The 19,283-nt window shown below is 47.8% G+C and overlaps 1 protein-coding gene across 3 annotated transcripts; it reads left to right on the top strand.

Moving 5' to 3' along the window:
* The first annotated feature begins 3,842 nt into the window (after positions 1–3,842).
* Positions 3,843–14,471, top strand: PHB1 (prohibitin 1). 3 transcript variants are annotated; one of them, XM_006061963.3, is made up of 8 exons: positions 3,897–3,957; positions 4,656–4,744; positions 5,182–5,296; positions 6,775–6,936; positions 10,177–10,319; positions 10,455–10,571; positions 12,689–12,784; positions 14,125–14,471. In XM_006061963.3, the coding sequence occupies exons 3-8, from the start codon at positions 5,209–5,211 to the stop codon at positions 14,335–14,337; spliced, it is 819 nt and encodes a 272-aa protein (XP_006062025.1). In that variant the 5' UTR covers positions 3,897–3,957; positions 4,656–4,744; positions 5,182–5,208; the 3' UTR covers positions 14,338–14,471. The 3 variants fall into 3 exon arrangements, with proteins under 3 accessions (XP_006062024.1, XP_006062025.1, XP_006062026.1); XM_006061962.3 differs by lacking the exon at positions 4,656–4,744 and having other exon boundaries at positions 3,843–3,957; XM_006061964.3 differs by lacking the exons at positions 3,897–3,957; positions 4,656–4,744 and adding an exon at positions 3,983–4,115.
* Positions 14,472–19,283: the final 4,812 nt, after the last annotated feature.

Here is a 19,283-nt window from a genome sequence, read left to right as displayed (position 1 = left end):
GCAGCCATGAAATTAAAAGGCGCTTACTCCTTGGAAGGAAAGTTATGACCAACCTAGACAGCATATTCAAAAGCAGAGACATTACTTTGCCAACAAAGATCCATCTAGTCAAGGCTATGGTTTTTCCAATGGTTATGTATGGATGTGAAAGTTGGACTGTGAAGAAAGCTGAGCACCGAAGAATTGATGCTTTTGAACTGTGGTGTTGGAGAAGACTCTTGAGAGTCCCTTGGACTGCAAGGAGATCCAACCAACTCATTCTAAAGGAGATCTGTCCTGGGTGTTCATTGGAAGGACTGATGCTAAAGTTGAAACTCCAATACTTTGGCCACCTCCTGCAAAGTGTTGACTCATTGGAAAAAACTCTGATGCTGGGAGGGTTTGGGGGCAGGAGAGAAGGGGACGACAGAGGATGAGATGGCTGGATGGCATCACCGACTCGATGGGCATGAGTTTGGGTGAACTCCAGGAGTTGGTGATGGACAGGGAGGCCTGGCGTGCCGCAATTCATGGGGTCGCAAAGAGTCGGACACGACTGAGCTACTGAACTGAACTGAACTGAAGGGAGGCCTGGTGTGCTATAGTCCATGGGGTGGCAAAAAGTTGGACATGACCAAGCAACTGAACTGAACTGAATTGAAATAAGACTGTATTTATGAAGCAAGTGGTTCACAGTCAGTGTTCAAGATGTATTTCTTAACACCAACGTGCACAACTGGCTGGAAGAAGAGCTGAAGGGGAAATGCCTTATGTAGCAATAAATTGGATCCACCCCTGAAGCTGGTGCCCCAAAGCTGCTCTTTCCCAATTTTTTAAAATATTAATTTATTTACTTTATTTAGAGGCTAATTACTCTACAACATTGTAGTGATTTTTTTTGCCATACATTGACATGAATCAGCCATGGATGTACATGTGTCCCCCATCCTAAGCCTTCCACCCTCCTCCCTCCCCATTCCAGTTGTCCCAGTGCTCTGGCTTTGAGTGCCCTGTTTCATGCATCAAACTTGGACTGGTCTTCCATTTCACATATGGTAATATACATGTTTCAATGCTATTCTCTCAAATCATCCCACCCTCGCCTTCTCCCACAGAGTACAAAAGTCTGTTCTTTATATATGTGTCTCTTTTGCTGTCTCACATATAGGGTCATCGTTACCATCTTTCTAAATTCCATATATATATGTGTTAATATACTGTATTGGTGTTTTTCTTTCTGACTTACTTCACTCTGTATAATAGGCTCCAGTTTCATCCACCTCATTAGAACGGATTCAAATGCATTCTTTTTAATAGCTGAGTAATATTCCATTTTGCATATGTACCACAGCTTTCTTATCCACTCATCTGCTGATGGACATGTAGGCTGCTTCCATGTCCTGGCTATTGTAAACAGTGCTGCGATGAAAAGTGGTGTACATGTGTCTGTTTCAATTCTAGTTTCCTTGGTGTGTATGCCCAGCAATGGGATTGCTGGGTTGTATGGCAGTTCTATTTCCAGCTTTTTAAGGAATCTCCACACTGCCCCAATGCTGTTCTTTCTTAATTTTTGCCTCAGCCCAATTAAATTCTTCCCAGATAACCCCCTCAGTATGATTATCCTTTATCCTTCCCATCTCTCCACCTACAACTAGCCCAGGTCCACACAGTGCCCTCATGTCACATGAGCTTTCCTGTTGCCTTTGCTTCCCAGGACACAGAGGGGAAGTGGAAACAAGGCTTAGACCTAGAAGACGTGTGATTAGGTCCAGTCTGGCTCTGAATAGATGAATGACCCCAAACAAGTGATTTAACCTCTGAACTTTTGACTTCTTTATCTGTAGAACATAAGGGGTTGTAATGATGCTCATGTGGGATGTTGTAGATACACAGACTTGAAAGTTATAAAACATACAAATATTGTTTTATTTTTCATATTTTCAGCATTCCTGCTAGTGAGATGAGAATAGAAGCAAACAATACTAAGGCTATTCTTGCAGGATTCTGGAGCATCCTGCCTTGCGTTTCCTGGCCACAGTCTGCCTAACCAGCCACTTCAATGCTCTTCATTATTCATTCATTCAATAAATACTTATTGAGTGCCCAATGTGTGCCAAGCACTGTTGTACTTTCTGGGAACAGAACAATGAAGACAGTAGACTAAATATTCAGCTCTCATAGAGTTTGCATTCTGGTAGGCAGAGGAAAAGCCTGTGGGCACTTAGGGTAAATACACACTACCTGAAGAGTGCTGCCATGCATATCTCTGGCCCTTTGTTACCCCACTGGTGCCAAGCGGGGACAAAGAAGAGAGAAAGAGAGGAGAGGAATGCAGGAAAAAGAACTTGAAAGAATCCCATCATACTAGAATCCAGAAATGGGCTTGGTTTCATTAAAATTAAGTTTCCATACACCACTTAGCTACCTCAGTTAAGAATGCAAAACAACAAATCTAATTATGAGGAAACATCAGAGAAACCCAATACCAGGACATTCTTTTTTTCTATTTTAATATAACAAAAGGCAAGGAAGCCTGAGGACAAATTAAGAAGACTAAAGAGACATGAAAAATAAATATAGTACCTAATCTTGACTGCCTCCTATATTGGAGGGTGAGAGGAGACTGCTATAAAGTTCATTATTGGGTCAATGAAAAAAATGGAATGCAGAAGGTAGATTAAATTTATTCAAGTTATGTAAGAGGATATCCTTATTCATTGAAAATACAAAGAGAGAAGAAAGGAGGCAGGGAAAGAAGGAGGGAACAAATGATAAAATGTGAAAATTAATAAGCAGAAACCTCATTTTAAATTGAGTCAGCAGAACAGAAAGGGGAACTCTCACAACCTACCAACAGGTAGAGACTCAACAGGAAGAGACAGCTTTGCATCTCCAATAGGAAGGTTACTAGTTTCCAGCAGAAGGAAGGAAAATTTTCTCCTTGCTCAGAAACAGCCCAGCCAATAAGAAAGAGACTGTCACAATTGAGACAACGAAAAGCCACACTTTTAAATTCCCAGTTCCCTCTAACTCTTTATGACAGTCCCTTCCAAGCCACCCTTCTCCACTAAAAAAAGAAAGTTCTCTTCCTTGTTCTGCAGACTTGCCTGTGGGTTGCCATAGATTGCTCACCCAGAATTGCAATTCCTTGCTGTTCTCAAGTAAACCCAATTTGCTGATAAAATAACTGGCTATTTTATTGCTTTAGATCAAAAAAGTAAATGGAGCAAATTGTTAGCGGTAGGTGAATTTGAGTAAAGATTACACATCTTCTTTGTACTATCTTTGCAAATTCTCCAAATAAGACTTTTTAAAAAATGTGTCCCCCAAACCCAGACTTTAAGCCCAATCCCTCTTTTAAATTGTTGCATGACCCTGAATGACTCCCTTCCTCTCTCTAGACCTCATTTTCTAGTCCAGATGGTTTCTAAGGTTCTCTCTGACTCTGGCAATCAATGTCCCACAACTCAGGTCGCTTCTAGACAGGGATTTGGAAAGAAGATATCTCCTCTGTCTCTCAGTCCACCAGTTACTTCACAACTTTATCCCAGGTGCACACCCACCCTCTTTCATCAGCCATAAACTTGCCCTTGCCCATCTCGTCCACCACCCAGCAGGCCCAGCTACTCTTTCTGAAGGCCTCCAGCTTCAGTTCACAACAGGCACGTGCATTTATCCCCCAAGAAACTACAGCCCCCCAAATGCTTTGCGGCAACCTCTGGGCCTTCAGTACTACCAAAGACTAAAGGTTTTTCAGCGCGGGTCAGCCCCTGCATGGCTTTTTGGGAATTGTAGTTCATCTGCGAAGAGCCTGGGAACAACAGTAAGGCAGCAAGCCACCCTTCCCAGAATGCATAGCGCTCGTCCTCACCAATCCGAAGCGCGGATCTTGGAAGTAGGGCGGGGACGTGGAGGAGCTGTCCGGCGCACGCGCTGTCTGTGGCTGGGGAATTCATGTGGAGGTCAGAGTGGAAGCAGGTGAGAAAGCTGGGGAGCGGCTGTGGTCCGCGTTCTGGAGTCCCTGCAGTCTCCCCTCTGCGTTCCCATTCTCCTCAAGTTTGGGCGGGTGGAGTGTATGCCTGGGTCCGCCTCGTGTCGGAGGGGAAGGGGGGGAGCCTGGAGTTGCGTCGAGTGAGGTAGGTGTGTATGGGGGCAGGGAGAGGAATAATCCAGAATCTATTAGGAATGGAAAGGCCGAGGGGTCAGGACTAGGCGTCCTGATCACGGGAATAGAATAGTTAAGTGCACGGATAGAGATGAAGATACTCAGAAGTTGAGGCCTGAGAAAGAGGAGAGGCTGAAGTGGCCGACGACGATGGGGCGGGGAAAGACAAAGTTTAAGTGCAAGAGCAGATTGTAGAGAGGTCAGCCGCGCTCCCGCCCGCCCCACTTCTGCCTCCACCCCAACCTGTTCCAGGGCTGTTGCTCGCGGTGCAGCTGTTTAGTACCTTTTTGGCCCTGTTATTTCTCGTGATTTGTTGGCCTCAGAACGTCATCCAGGGCCTGCTTCCATAGTAACAGGTCATTCATTCTTAATACCTGATGTCGAGAAACCATGGTGAGGAGTTAAGCTGTGTCTTCTAGAATTAGACCTCCAGGTTCTAATCCTGGTTGCCTCCTTCATAGCTGCCTGATCTTAGGCTTCCCTTGTAACTTAACCTCTCTTTGTGCTTCAGTTTCCTCATCTGTGTAGTCCTCTACTTCATAGGGGTTGATGTGAAGATTAAATACACCAATTGCTGTTAGAAGACGGCCTATTGTAAAGGTTAGCTGCTACTGTTGTTTTGTTGTTGGAATCACGTTTTTTTTTTGGAATCAAAATCGCACAGAACCAACTCCACAGCCTCTCTTCTGAGGCCTGCAGGTCCAGGAGATGAGAGGCTGTTTTGGTATGGTGCTAAGTTTTCTATGGGTAATCCAGCCCATGCCTTCTTCCCATTTTGAACCAGTACCCCCAGACGCCATTTCTTAAGTAGTAGAAAAAGAAGCAGGCAGCGGAAAAAGAAGATCAGAGGAATTGATTATATGCTTTTACAAGCTGCAGAGTGTTACTTATGAAATGTTTTTCAGTTGAAGATTTAGAGCTCTCAGGACTGGGGAAATAAATAGCTAGCTTGAGAAATGCATGTGATGCCTCAGAGAGGGCTTCCTCTGAGGATTGGGGATTGAGTTGTTTTGTTTGTTTTGTTTTTACCCCCTTAGGTGTGAGTGGGTCCAGCCAAAGGAGACATGGCTGCCAAAGTGTTTGAGTCCATTGGCAAGTTTGGTCTTGCCTTAGCCGTTGCAGGAGGCGTGGTGAACTCTGCCTTGTATAATGGTGAGGCACTGAGGGGTGGTAGGTCACTGACCTTTGCCAGAGGATTTTCATCGGTCTGCCTAGCCCATATGACACTCCTGCTGGGAACCACTTGCTGTGAACATATTTGACCAAGAAGGCTCACCTGCTGCCATCCTGCACCATATGATGGCCTTGTCATCAGAACCTCTGTCCTTGGAGCCTTAGGTTCTCTCAGAGCCTTTCTTTACAAAGAGCCTCCCAACCTAGTTGGGTGTTTCCACCTTCTCTTGTTAAAGTGATGCTGCATCAGTATGTTAGGATTTTGCTGGCCAGTTGAAATGGAGAGTCTGTTCTCTTCTGCCTGTGTGGGGAGTAACTCAGCAAGGGCTTTAGACCGTTGATGACCTTGATCTGAGCAGAAACTTTTGCTCTGCTCTAGTTGAGTTGTTCCTGAGAAAATATCTTTGAGATGCATTGCCCAGCTTTTATTAGCGTAACCAGGCTTTAAGCTGTCTTTGGGGACTTCCCTGGCAGTCCATTGGTTAAGACTCTGTCCTTCCACTGCAGGGGGCTCAGGTTTGGTCCCTGGTTGGCGAATTAAGGTCCTGCAGGTGGAGCGGTATGGCCAAAAATTTAAAAAAAAAAAAAAAAAAAAAAAACCAGCTAGGTTTTCTTCCACTTTCCTGTGTGACTTTAGGCAAGTCACCTTCCCCTCCATAGGACTCAGCTTTCTCATTGGTCAAGCAGCAGGATTGAACTAGTTTATGTCTAAGACCCTCCTGCTTTGAAATTCTCTTAACTTTTCACTGTTGGAAAGCAGCAGTAGATTGACCCATCTCATGCGAGCCTCTGACAGCAGGAGGAGTACTTTCAGAGTGAAGATACTGGACCACCTATAAAGTCCAAAAAGGCAGAGACAGAAAGCGGCTGATCAGAAAAGCCTGCTCTGCTTCTGTGGCCCAGCTTTATACTCTGATCTTTTTGGCCATCCTGCATGGCTAGACTGTAATCACCATCATTAATTGCTCTCTGAAATTAGCAAGACAGCTCTATAACCCCTTCAGAGTTTAGAGAAACCAAGCCGTTGGAAAGGAAAAAATGAGGACTTCCAAATTTTAGAATTGCCATAGGAAGGGTGCTGCTTCTGGGAACTCTGGGTTAAATTGGAACCAGGATGGACTGTGAGTTTTAGAAGGAAGTTTTGGGAGCTGGTTCCTAGGAATGTGTTGGTGGGAGTTCATGGGTGGAGTGGTTAATCAGAAAACCAGCAGCCAGTTGTTTCAAGGAGGAAGAATGCTGAGAATATATCCTTTTACCGAAGTCCTTGGGAGGACATGGGACAGAAAGGGATTGCTTTGTTTTGTAGCTGTTAAGAAGCCTCTGGAGTCCTGAAATGTGGGAAGACAGAGCAAGAGACCTACTATATGAACAGAAAACACCAGGGGTCTTTCAGACACGATCCTTTCGGTTAAAGGGTGAGGGGATTTTTCTGACCCGTTGTTATCCTTCATTCCCAGTGGATGCTGGGCACAGAGCTGTCATCTTTGACCGGTTCCGGGGAGTGCAGGACATTGTCGTAGGAGAAGGGACTCACTTCCTCATCCCTTGGGTACAGAAACCAATTATCTTTGACTGCCGCTCTCGACCACGTAATGTGCCAGTAATCACTGGTAGCAAAGGTGAGTCTCAGCTGTGGGATCCAGAATGGGTTGAACTTCCCTAAATATTTTTCCTGAAGAGTTTTACGTAGCTACAGAAAAAGAAATATACAAGCATGCCTGAAGAGATATTATGAGTTCAGTTCCAGACCCCTGCAACAAAGCAAATATTGTACTAAAGCGAGTCACACAAATATTTTTGTTTCCCAGTGCATATAGAAGTTATGTTTATCCCATACTGTATCCTATTACAGGTGCAATAGCTCTATCTGTAAAGAAACTGTACATACCGTGATTAAAAAATACTTTATGGCTAAAAAAATGCTAACCATCATCTGAGCCTTCAGTGAATTATAGTAGTAACATCACAGATCACCATAGTGAATGTAATAATATTGGAAAGTTTGGAATATTGTAAGTTACCAAAATGTGACTCAGAGAGACTTTCTTGGTAGTTAAGAATCTGCCTTGAAAGGCAGAGGATACCGGTTCGATCCCCAGTCAGTGAACTAGATTCCACAACAAAGGCTGCACATGAGCCACAGCTAGAGAGTCCCCGCATCGCAGCCAAAGACCCCGTGTGCCACTAAGACCCAAATCAGCCAAATAGATATTTTTTAAAATGTGATACAGACCTGAAGTGAGCAGGTGCTGTTAGAAAAATGGTGGTAATAAACCTGCTTGATAAAGCGTTGCCCCAGACCTTCAGTTTGTAGGAAATACGGTGTATGCGAAGCACAAATATGTGAGGTGTGCCTGTATATTCAAGATACACACACAACTGTATGAATTTAGAGCAATGAACGGATATATTTCAGTAGTCGCATAGCGATCCAGTTTTAAAGAAATCTGAAAGCGCCTTTGCTCTCTCTCGGTTGACCCTCCCCATCCGTTCTTGTTCCCCAGGGTGACTGTACACTGATGCAGCCGTTGTGTTGCCTTCACAGCTGGCTTGCCCTTGCTTCCAGGCCTATGTTTCCAGCAGTGCTGCTCTCACACTGTTACCTCCTGGGCCAAGGCCCACATCCCTGAGAGCAACCTGGTGTCTGACATGCCACCGACTCCCTGGTTGGAGCCTGAAATGAATTGCTATCATGGTTCTCTCCTCCCCATCGTACACACAGAGGTGCACGGTAGTAAATGGAGTGGCAGATGCTGGCTCTGCTGTGACCTTTCTGTGTGGGAGGAGAGGATCGCGTGGATGTTGCTGGTCCTCAGAGGATGTTTGCTTTCTGTAGTAGTGTCAGGCTTTGTGCTGGGTCGGAGCGTGGGGTAGTTCAGCGATGAATAAAGCGGGAGCCTTTAGGAGCTCAGTCTGGCAAGGGAGACAGACGTGGACAGGCGTTAGGAATGGGGTGTGGTGAATGCAGCATGTAGGGGAGCAGAGGGGAGCTGTGAGGAACGGGCCTCTGTGCTGGTGCTTGAGAGTGAGAAGTGTGTTGCACAGGGGAGGGGACACAGTATTGTCTAATCTGTCCTGTTTCTCCCAACTAGGGAGAGGCCGAGCCTCCTGTAAAGGGTCTGGCCTGCCTACTACATCAGAGGAAATCAACAGTGGGGTGGGGTTCATTAAGAAACGTCTTCAGTTCAGTAGCTCAGTCGTGTCCGACTCTTTGCGACCCCATGAATCGCAGCACGCCAGGCCTCCCTGTCCGTCACCATCTCCCGGAGTTCACTCAAACTCATGTCCATCGAGTCGGTGATGCCATCCAGCCATCTCATCCTCTGTTGTCCCCTTTTCCTCCTGCCCCCAATCCCTCCCAGCATCAGGGTCTTTTCCAGTGAGTCAGCTCTTCACATGAGGTGGCCAAAGTACTGGAGTTTCAGCTTCAGCATCATTCCTTCCAAAGAAATCCCAGGGCTGATCTCCTTTAGAATGGACTGGTTGGATCTCCTTGCAGTCCAAAGGACTCAAGAGTCTTCTCCAACACCACAGTTCAAAAGCATCAATTCTTCAAGGCTCAGCTTTCTTCACAGTCCAACTCTCACATCCATACATGATCACTGGAAAAACCATAGCCTTGACTAGACGGACCTTTGTTGGCAAAGTAATGTCTCTACTTTTCAATATGCTATCTAGGTTGGTCATAACTTTCCTTCTAAGGAGTAACCGTCTTTTAATTTCATGGCTGCAGTCACCATCTGTAGTGATTTTGGAGCCCAAAAAAGAAAGTCTGACACTGTTTCCACTGTTTCCCCATCTTTTCCCATGAAGTGATGGGACCAGATGCCATGATCTTTGTTTTCTGAATGTTGAGCTTTAAGCCAGCTTTTTCACTCTCCTCTTTCACTTTCCTCAAGAGGCTTTTTAGTTCCTCTTCACTTTCTGCCATAAGGGTGGTGTCATCTGCATATCTGAGGTTATTGATATTTCTCCCAGCAATCTTGATTCCAGCTTGTGCTTCTTCCAGTCCAGCGTTTCTCATGATGTACTCTACATATAATTTAAATAATTTAACTTAAAGGCCTTAACGAGTGCGTGTGTAACCATTTCCCGCTCTGGTGCCTGGTTCAGAACTCATCTCGTGGGCACTTGATCCATATTGTTGAAGACTGCAAGCAGGGCCTCAGCTCCAAGCACAACTGGATTGTCAGGGGAAGTTGTAATTTCCTGGGTCCTTTGACCAGTAATGAGAAGCGGCCTCTCAATGAGTCTGATAACCCCTCACCTCTGTTGCATATTTGACAGAGTGCCTTTATATCTGTCTCCTCCTTCAGTTTCCCCCAACGTGCCCAGAAGGCAGATGATATCATCCCTGTTCTTACAGATGAGGAAATACGCTGAGAGAGGCTAAGGCTGTGTAATAAGTAAACATGAGAGTTAAGGCACAGCCAGGCCCTGGACTCAGTCCACTGGGCTCACAGTCATCTCTCTGAGGCATACTCCAGCCTTGAGCCACATTGACCTGGCCTTGGAGAGGCTTTATCCTAGAATTCTTGGCATTGGCTTATCTCTTTGCTTAAAATATTCGTTATTCCAGAGATTCCATGGCACTACTAGACCTATAATCTGAATTTGCTCATGTCAGAGGGCATTCAGGACACGGAAAAGCTGTCATCACCAGAATCCTTTGAGAAGTTATTAGCGCTGGTGCTCTGCTGGGTTCTCTACCAAAGAAACCATGAACCTGTGCACCTCACCTTGAAGGGTTTGTTAATCAGCCACTTTACTTATAAACTGTAGCAGATTTGGCATAGGGGAGGTCATAGGAGGCCATGTGATGTGTATTTTTGACTCCAGCATCTGTGCCCTGCCCTCAGATTTACAGAATGTCAACATCACGCTGCGCATCCTCTTCCGGCCGGTTGCTAGTCAGCTTCCTCGCATCTTCACCAGCATTGGAGAGGACTACGACGAGCGCGTGCTGCCATCCATCACTACAGAGATCCTCAAGTCCGTGGTGGTGAGTGAGCAGGGCCTTGTCCTCGAGCCCTGCCCCCAAGAGCGCACTCGGTGGCAGGAAGAGCTTGTTGATGACTGGTTGGGATTCTGCTTCTTCGCAATCATGACTGGCTCCTCTGCCTTCCCTTGGAACCAGGCTCGCTTTGATGCTGGAGAACTGATCACCCAGAGAGAGCTGGTCTCCAGACAGGTGAGCGATGACCTCACAGAGCGAGCAGCGACCTTTGGGCTCATCCTGGATGACGTATCCTTGGTAAGGGTCTTGGGGAGTGGGGGTGCCTGGCTCCATTTCTGGGTAAATACTATAAGGTCCTACCTTCCACTTTCCTTGATGAAGACTGGAAAACATGGAACCTTCTTGGTGCTATGAGACAGTCTCCTTGGGTTTATTTTCAGATGAGGATTCTTTTACCAGCCCTGTGCCACAGGCGTTTCTACTTTGGTTTTTGGTCCTGCCCAGGTGGTCCCTAGCCACTAGGTTTTTTCCCTTCCCCAGGCTGAGTGTTCCTCACGGCTCCCCAAAAGTGTTGTCACGTTTACCTCGTTTGGCGCAGAAACTACCTGATAGAGACTGGGGAGCAGCTGGCATCGTCTTTTCTCCTGTGCACAGACCTCCCAGCCTGACCCCTGGGAATTTCCTAACACTTAGGGTTTGAAGTGCAGTGACGTGATCTCTGAGAACTCCCTGTGAAAGGTGATAGAGTGTAAATGAATGGTTCTGTCCCCCAAAGCCTGGTATGGGGGCATCTCTGAGGCATGAGTTACCCTCTTGAGACTGTGTGGTCCGTGTATTTATACGACATTGAATGCCGCAGTGCAGACAGAAAGCAATACAGGCAGGATAGCATTTCAGATCAGGGAGGGTGAGGGAAAGGGGTCGTGTTTCTGATTCTCTGGGAAAAATCATTTGGAGTGATTTGCTTGGGTAGTGAGGTAGAGCGTTTCCTGTTCCGTTCTCCTGCGCGTCGCTGGGGAAAGGCACCGTTTCCCACTCAGCATCTGTGCAGCTGTTTAAACAGTCACCCTGTGCACACCCATTGCTCACCCCAGGGCTCTGCCTCCGTGGAGGGCTTTTGGGTTCCCTCTACTGGCAAGACGCCAGGCTGCAGCCACTTGGCCCCTGAGACTGGAGCAGTTTCTCAGGCCCTCCCACTTAGTGTTAATCTAAACACCTTGGCCATGAGAACATAGTAAAAACCTAAGGAGAACCTTGGCATTTTGCTAAATTTTAACCACATAGTCCATTCTGGGGAAATGCGGGTTGACCACAAGAAACGGTGTCTAAGAGGTGTGAGGAGAAAATTAGGTTTCATGGGGAGTTTGCTGCCTTCAGCTGGCCCTTCTGGAAAGAAATTTTATTCCTTAATTGCACACTTCATTTTCATTGCTCAGGATCGTATTTTCGTCCCCAAACTTTGAACAGGAGTCCAGTAATGGAGCAAGCAAGGTAGAACAGCTGCAATATAAGAGTTAGGAGTGTTAAAAGTTCTGAAAAGACAATGCACTGCAATTTACTCTCCAGAAGAGGGTTTGAGCTGCTTATTTTTTTTTAAAGCAGAGATTGGGAGTGTGGGGGTGGAATGAAACAAGTAGAATTTGATAGCAGAACTCATACTATTCTCCCCATTATTCTTCCCGTTTAATAAAAAGTTGGATAAATAAATTTGGCTTTAGGAGTGCTGAGCTCTGTTCCCATTATTTGCACTTGGTCACTTATGTTACTAGGGAAGACCTATGCATAATCAGAATTTTAAACCTTCACCCTAAGCAACAATCTTTACCTGCTTTCTTTCTTTTAAACCCTTTACCAGAAGGACTTGTTCATAAGGAATACTGTGATTTGCAAAATCATGATTTGGAAGTCTCACTCTTCCTCTTCCTGTTTTGTGATGGAGATGCTGTGAGAAAGCAGTGGACTGGTTAATCCATGAGCAGAGAGCCTCACACTCTTGAATCCCTGAGAACCAGCTGCGTGCCTCACTCGCAGGGGCTCAGTTTTCCGTCTGGTCTCTCTGGGGGCTTTGAGCAGGCATCAAAGGGCCTTGGAAGAGCACTTGTTGGTGCTGGGGGTCCTGGAAGCCACCCTTCTCCTCCCCTGGGGAGGTGGTCAGTTGAGCAGACACCTTCTGGTGCCCATGGCTGTTTCCTACCTGAGGACAGTGATGAACAGGAGCACTTGGGCAACTGAGGATTCTGGGCTGTGAACTCAGTTTGGACACGGATGTGGAGGTGGAAGGGTGTTCTGGCCTCATGTTATCTCCAGCTGCTAGAGCCATTCCTGGCCTCTTCTTCCAGCCGCCATGGGGGCTCTGCAGCAGCCCTGTCAAAGCAATTACAATGCCTCATCTTGCTCTCACTCTCTCCCCTTAGACGCATCTGACCTTTGGGAAGGAGTTCACAGAAGCGGTGGAAGCCAAACAGGTGGCTCAGCAGGAAGCAGAGAGGGCCAGATTTGTGGTGGAAAAGGTGAGTGCTCAACCAGATGGCAGGAGCCTCTCTCCCCTTCTGTGCTCAGCTGCCCCGTTTGCTGGGTGGCCTGGAAATTCATCATCTGTCATCTCTTCTTCCGGGATCATCGGAAGGGGATTGAAAAGACTGTACTCCTGCAATTGGTTCCAGAGTCTTTAGGGTCTAGTCAGAGATATGTGAGGTTATGTTCCTAAATCATTGAAGAGTAATTTCTTTTCCACGTCCCTAAGATCAAAAACACTCTCCCACAAATAAAAATGTTTCTTCTGGAATATTTTCAGCTTCACTGAGAAGTTGTTTTTAACCTTGGTCACACAGTGAAAGCTGACAGCCTAAAGGATCAAACGCTGCACCAGATACACTATTGTCGCTGGATTGTTTTCAAGCACTAAATCCATCCAGATGTGTCAGAGTGTGCTGGGATGCAGTGGATTTGCACAGGGCCTGGTCTTTCAGTCTTTGCGAAGGTGTATTTATTTCATGTATCTCCTTCTCCCCACCATTAACACACTTGGATTTTTATTCCTAATCAAGATGCCTTAGTCCTTAGAATCAACCAAAGAAAGATACATGGGTAGACGTTTAACTTTAGAGAATATAGACTCCAAGTGGGTGGAGTTGTTTTTTTTCCTTTTTTCTTCGTCTCTCCAGTGTCTAGAACATACCAAAACCGTGCCTAAGGTAGATACTAGGTATCCGTAAACATTTGTTGAGTGAACAGCCCCAGAGCCTCAGTTGAGCAGCTGTGTGTTAACCTCAGGGAGGCCCTGCACCGTGCTCTCCTCCCACCCTTCTGCAGGTCATGCATTGTAGATAGACATCTTCCTGTTGATACGAGCTGGAAGAGCCAGGAGGTCTTGTACTGGCTGCCCAAGTTCCTGGTCGGGAACCCCTTCAGCCCACAGTCTAAGGAGCATCGTGTGCCTGCTGCTCCTACTTGGCCGCACTGGTTTTGATGAAAGTCACTTTGACTTGGGCCTGGAGGGAAGATGAAGGTTGAGTCTACCTTCCTTTCTCTCTTGCTTTCCTTGGCCTGGGATCCTTCAGGCTCAGAGTAGGTGGCTGGCCTCAGTTGCTGTTAATGTTATTGAGGACTTTGAAATAAGACAGCTGTCTATACAGCCAACAGAAACGTGTCCCTATAGTAGTGAGCAGTGGGCATGACGGGGGCAAGGAGGATTGAGTGAACAGTGTTTGTTGAGCCCTTTTGAAGGGAGAGGTGAAATCCCAGAGCTCATTCAGGACCCAGAGAGGGTGCCTAACATAGGGCTGTTGAGGCTGTAACCGGCCATCCATGCCCCAGAGTGTCATCTTGGTCTCTGCCTCCACCCTCGCAGGCTGAGCAGCAGAAGAAGGCAGCCATCATCTCCGCAGAGGGCGACTCCAAGGCGGCGGAGTTAATTGCCAACTCGCTCGCCACTGCAGGCGACGGCCTGATCGAGCTGCGCAAGCTGGAGGCCGCGGAAGACATCGCGTACCAGCTGTCGCGCTCCCGGAACATCACCTACCTGCCCACCGGGCAGTCGGTGCTCCTCCAGCTGCCCCAGTGAGGCCCACACCTCCTGGGCCAGCTGGACCACAGCCCCGAAGTCGCTCAGCACCACCTTCCTTCTCCTGCCCCAGAAATCACTGTGAAACTTCATGATTGGCTTAAAGTGAAGGAAATAAAAGTAAAATCACTTCAGATCTCTTATTTACTCAATCAGATGAAGCTCTTTGATTCTTCTCATTTCCATCCCCCTTTTTTGTTAATTTAGCTTCCTACCCAAAATTGCTAAGTGCCTACACAGACAGCTTGGCTCCTGTCTTTGGGGCTGGCTGGCACTCCTGCCCAGGCACTGACAATTGGCAGAAGAAGGGCCGGGCCTTGTGTGTAATGAGCTGGGAGTCAGTGGGAGGCCTGAGTAAACTTGTAGCCTCCAACCAACCCTTCATTCAGGATTTGAGGAAGAGGGCACACGCAGATGAATGGTGAACACAGGCCTCGGATTTCTCCAGTGGTTCCTGCACAGACCCAGAGGAAGAGAGGTGCTGGGGTGGGTCAGAGAGGAAGTGATCCATCTCTTACCGTAAAGCTGATGCTCTTTAACTGCGGGACCAGCAGAAGCAGGTGTGTACAAACGGCACGGATTGAAGAATCTGCCTCCGTGAAGGTGGGTGGGCCTGATTTGATTTGCTCCCCGCCCCGCCCCAGAGTCCTGGAATGGATTTGAATAGAGTGAGCAGGCCTGGCCCGAGATGAGAGTCCTGTGGCCTTCCTCTCCGCCTCCCACCTTCGTGTCTCAAATACCCGGCAGATTTCCAGCTTGAAGGATTGCATCCGGCCAGAGCTGTACAGGCCTGCCAAAGACGTGTGCATCCAGTGTTCCTGGCTCCCTGGTTCAGAGACTGCCCTTCTAGAGGGCTCTGTGCCCATGCCTTGAAGGAAATGACCATGGGAAGACAAATGTGTGTAAACTACTATCAATAAATGACACCCAGACCTTCTAGCTCAGTCGTGTGGGTTTGTTTTGTTTGTTTGTTTGTTTGTGGGAGCCATGGGCTCAGGACAGAACATTCCAGCAGTCTGTGCACATTTGTATCACCAGAGAGGACAGACTCTCCAGCAGGGCAGGAAATGCTTTGGTTTCAGAAAACACTGGGTTGCCATGTGCCAGATCCATCTCCAGCCTGAACTTAATCAGTGGTGTCAAGTGAGGTTTATCATGACATGGGTACTTAGGAGGTGAGGTTGGATGGAGGCTTGTTAACTTCCTTTGTTATCTTTAAGTTGGGAGTTGTAGGCGCATTTACCGAAAGAGGGATTGACATAAAATACACTGTGCCAAGCCCTTGGTGCGCTCTGGTTAGACTGACACAGTAGATGGCTTCAGGTGCCTTGCCTGGCACGGGATTGTATTGCTTATTCTGCTTTAGTCTGCTGTGGAAAGGCCTTGGTCTTTGAAGGGCGGGGGGAGAGGGGACAGGATTGAGAAATGAGCTGTGCTGGTCACCCGCCTCATCCTTTGAGGAGCAGGACGGGAGCAGCAGTGCGGTCAGCACCCACACGGACTGTGCTTTAACCTCTGCTCTCGGTTTAATCCCAGGCTCACCACCTGGCCGAGGAGAGCGGCCTCTTAAGAGGACTCTGCAGGCTGGTCTGTGACCTGGATTCTGCATTTCCTCTCCCGGAGTGATAGGGCCAGCTGTCAGCTGGGAAAGGGGACAGATGCACCAATTCGGGGTCGGCTGGGGACTGAGTTCTCCCGGCACTACACCCCGCTCCCCTTCCAGGGCCCCTCCGTGGGGATCACATCCCTTCCCACCACTGTGAGCATGCCGACAGGAGTGTGATGGGCCCGTGACCCTCGGCTGAACTTCCCACCAAAGCTTCATTCTGATGCTGAGCGAGCCTCGTTCAGCCCATCACCTCACCACCTCCCTGGCATCAGTTATCTCGGAATAACTCTTCCTACTTGTGTTTTTATGCTGTAAGAGTAGCGAGGCCTGCAAGTGGTGAGGTGCCTGAACTCAAAACGCGTGGAAGACTGGAGCAGAAAGAGCTTGACTGCTAAATAGGTTCCAGACCTGCTTCCACTCAGCGGCCTTCCTCCTTTCCTGCTGTTTATTGCTCCGACACCCTTGGAGGGGGGCGGTGCAGGAGGCGCCTCTCTTCCCCAGGCCCTTTTTAAAAGAGCAGCTTGTTTCTTGCATTTGGCAGGAGATTGGATTTCCCACCCAGGTGTGTGAGGGGAGCCCTCCCCAGCTTCTGGGTTCTTTCTGCCTCCAGGTCAGCCCTTCAGCAGCAGGCAGGCCAGTTCCTGCTGATTTTGTCTGTAGCCTCCCTGCCATGGATGGTGCCAGTGGTAACCCGGGGCCTCATTCTGCCTTGACTTCCGCCAAGTAATTCTTTTCACAAATGTTCAAGGGCTGTTAACTGACTGCTTAGCCCCAGCATCCCCTGAAGGCCTCCGGGTTTCTCCAGACACTGCCACAATGGGCTTTTATCAGCTTGGGATTCTCTTGGCCTTGGATCAAAAGCCTTGTCCTGTCCTGTCCAGGGAGGGGGCCAAGCAGGGAGTGTCTTCATCCCTGTCTCCTTTGGTCAGGCTGAATAGTTCCCTTGTTTGGGCCCTGAACTGGGGGAACCAGGAAAGAAGACCCTCAAAGGTTGCTGCATTTTATACAAGTTCTGCTGGTGTGGACCAAAGTGGGAGGAGCTGTGCTGCTCCTCCCATCCCCAGGTGGGTCAATTGGAAAGAGAGAGAGGCAATGGAATATTGTCCAAGCCTGGTGTAGCAAATGCTCTTGTAATGAGCCAGTGGTCCAGCCATCAGCAGGGAAGAGTGTTTAGGCCCTCCCTGGACCTTTGCCATCTGCTAATACTGTGGGCAAAGCAGCCCGTCCTGACTGAAAATAACCTGGGTGAGACAGTCACAGGAAGCTGTAATTGATGTCCCTGCCTTTCCTTGGCCTCCTGTTCATCCTGCACACTGTTCCAAGCTTCATTTTTCGTTATTAATTTTTATTGGAGTATAGTCGCTTTACAGTGTTGTATTAGTTTCTGCTGTATAGCAAAATGAATCAGCTCTATGTATACACATCCCAGGTGGCGCTAGTGGTAAAGAACCCTCCTGCAGTGCAGGAGACATAATGAGATGGGTTCAATCCCTGGGTTGGGAAGATCCCTGGAGGAGAGCCTGGCAACCCACTCCAGTATTCTTGCTTGGAGAATCCTATGGACAGAGGAACCTGGTGGGCTACAGTCCATACGGTCACAAACAGTCGAACATGACTGAAGTGACTTAGCATGCATATATATATATATATATATATCCTCTCTGTTTTGGATTTCCTTCCCGTTTAGGTCACCACAGAGCATTGAATAGAGTTCCCTGTGCTATACTGTAGGTTCTCATCAGTTTTCTATTTTATATGCAGTAATGAGTATATGTCAACAAACTTCATTTTTCTAAGTACGTCTCGTCCCCTTTCTCCTGAAAAACCTTCAGCAGCTACTCCTCCCTTGATTGAAGTGAAGTGAAAGTTGCTCAGTCGTGTCCGACTCTTTGCGATCCATGGACTACACAGTCCATGGAATTCTCTAGGCCAGAATACTGAAATGGGTAGCCTTTCCCTTCTCCAGGGGATCTTCCCAACTCAGGGATCGAACCTAGGTCTCCCACATTGCAGGCAGATTCTTTACCAGCTGAGCCACGAGGGAAGCCCAAGAATACTGGAGTGGGTAGCCTATCCCTTCTCCAGTGGATCTTCCTGACCCAGGAATCAAACCGGATCTCCTGCATTGCAGGTGGATTCTTTTACCAGAAGAGCTACAAGGGAAGCCTCCCTTGGTTAATAAAGTGCAAATACCTTGTTCTGGCATTCAAGGCCCTCGCTGCCTTTCTAGTCCAACATACTTGACTGCTTACTGTCGCATACCTACCTAGTGGCTCCCATGGGATGGGGAGTGCTGTTTGAAAATGCAAGTGGAGAGGGGCAGCTGCTACTAGCTTTAGGTGATGGCGAGTGGAGGTGGCGGGGACACTATGAGGCCTACCTCGTATGGGACAGACTCACACAACAGAAGTCCCAAATGTAATGCCAGTGAAACCCCTCTTTGAAAACACACCAAACTGAGTTCCTTGCTCCTGTTGGCATACCCTCCACTTTCACTGCACCCCTCTGCTCACAGCGTCACTTCCTCCAGTCAGCCCTTCCCCCACATTTCACAAGTCCAGATGTCCCCCATCTGTTGTATCCACGTGTTTGGGAAACAAACTCACTCAGAAGGACAATGCAGATAGTGGAGTGCAGTTTATTACACCAGCGGGCTCAAGGCAGTCTCCTCTTAGCCTAGGACCCTGACCACTTTTGTGAAAACCTTATATACCCTAAGTGTACATGCCCAAACCCACCTCCCCAAATTCCCTGAAACTAGCCTGAACAAAGGAAAAGAAAGACACAATCAAAGTTAACCCGTGATTCATATGCCTTAAGCCTAGGTAGTTAACAGTGGACAATTATTAATAGGCCTATGGTCATACCCCAATAAGCACAAGAGAATTTTTGATTCTATTCGGTTACACAGATAATTAGGGTATTCTTTCAGGCTACGGAGAGTCTAGGTACAAACCCTGGGGCTCTTCCATCCAGGGGGTCTGGTTTTCCAGTTGGTATGTCGTTTCCATAGATACTGGGCATATAGCTCCAAGTCCAGAGTCCGGCCCAAGATGGAGTCCTGCTTTCAAGATGGAGCCTGTTCTGTTTCCTCCTTCACATCCTCTGAGTGCTAGCTCAGCTTCTTTCTCTAACACACACAAAACTTACCCGATCCACAGTCCCGGGAGGCACTCGTGCTCATTTGGGCTGCAGGTGTGTGTGCGTTTAAGGAGGGCAGGCCCCTTATGTGAGTCAACATTTCCCCTTCCTCTTCTTTCCCCCAACCCCCGTGACCTTTTCCCCCCAAGTCAAACATGCCTGGCTCTTGGTGGGAGTTACTGAATGTTTGTCAGTC

The sequence above is a fragment of the Bubalus bubalis genome, chromosome 3 (genome assembly GCF_019923935.1).
Source record: "Bubalus bubalis isolate 160015118507 breed Murrah chromosome 3, NDDB_SH_1, whole genome shotgun sequence".
Taxonomy (NCBI): Eukaryota; Metazoa; Chordata; class Mammalia; order Artiodactyla; family Bovidae; genus Bubalus; species Bubalus bubalis.
The sequence above is the reverse complement of the archived record's forward strand: the minus strand, read 5'-3'. Positions and strand labels throughout refer to the sequence as shown.

What these genes read in the sequence shown, in the direction of transcription:
- PHB1 (XM_006061962.3), top strand. Translation starts at nt 5,209, where the DNA reads ATGGCTGCCAAAGTGTTTGAGTCCATTGGCAAGTTTGGTCTTGCCTTA. An exon ending in GAACTCTGCCTTGTATAATG is followed by an intron (nt 5,297 to 6,774) that starts GTGAGGCACTGA and finishes CTTCATTCCCAG; the next exon opens with TGGATGCTGGGCACAGAGCT. An exon ending in TCCTGGATGACGTATCCTTG is followed by an intron (nt 10,572 to 12,688) that starts GTAAGGGTCTTG and finishes CTCTCCCCTTAG; the next exon opens with ACGCATCTGACCTTTGGGAA.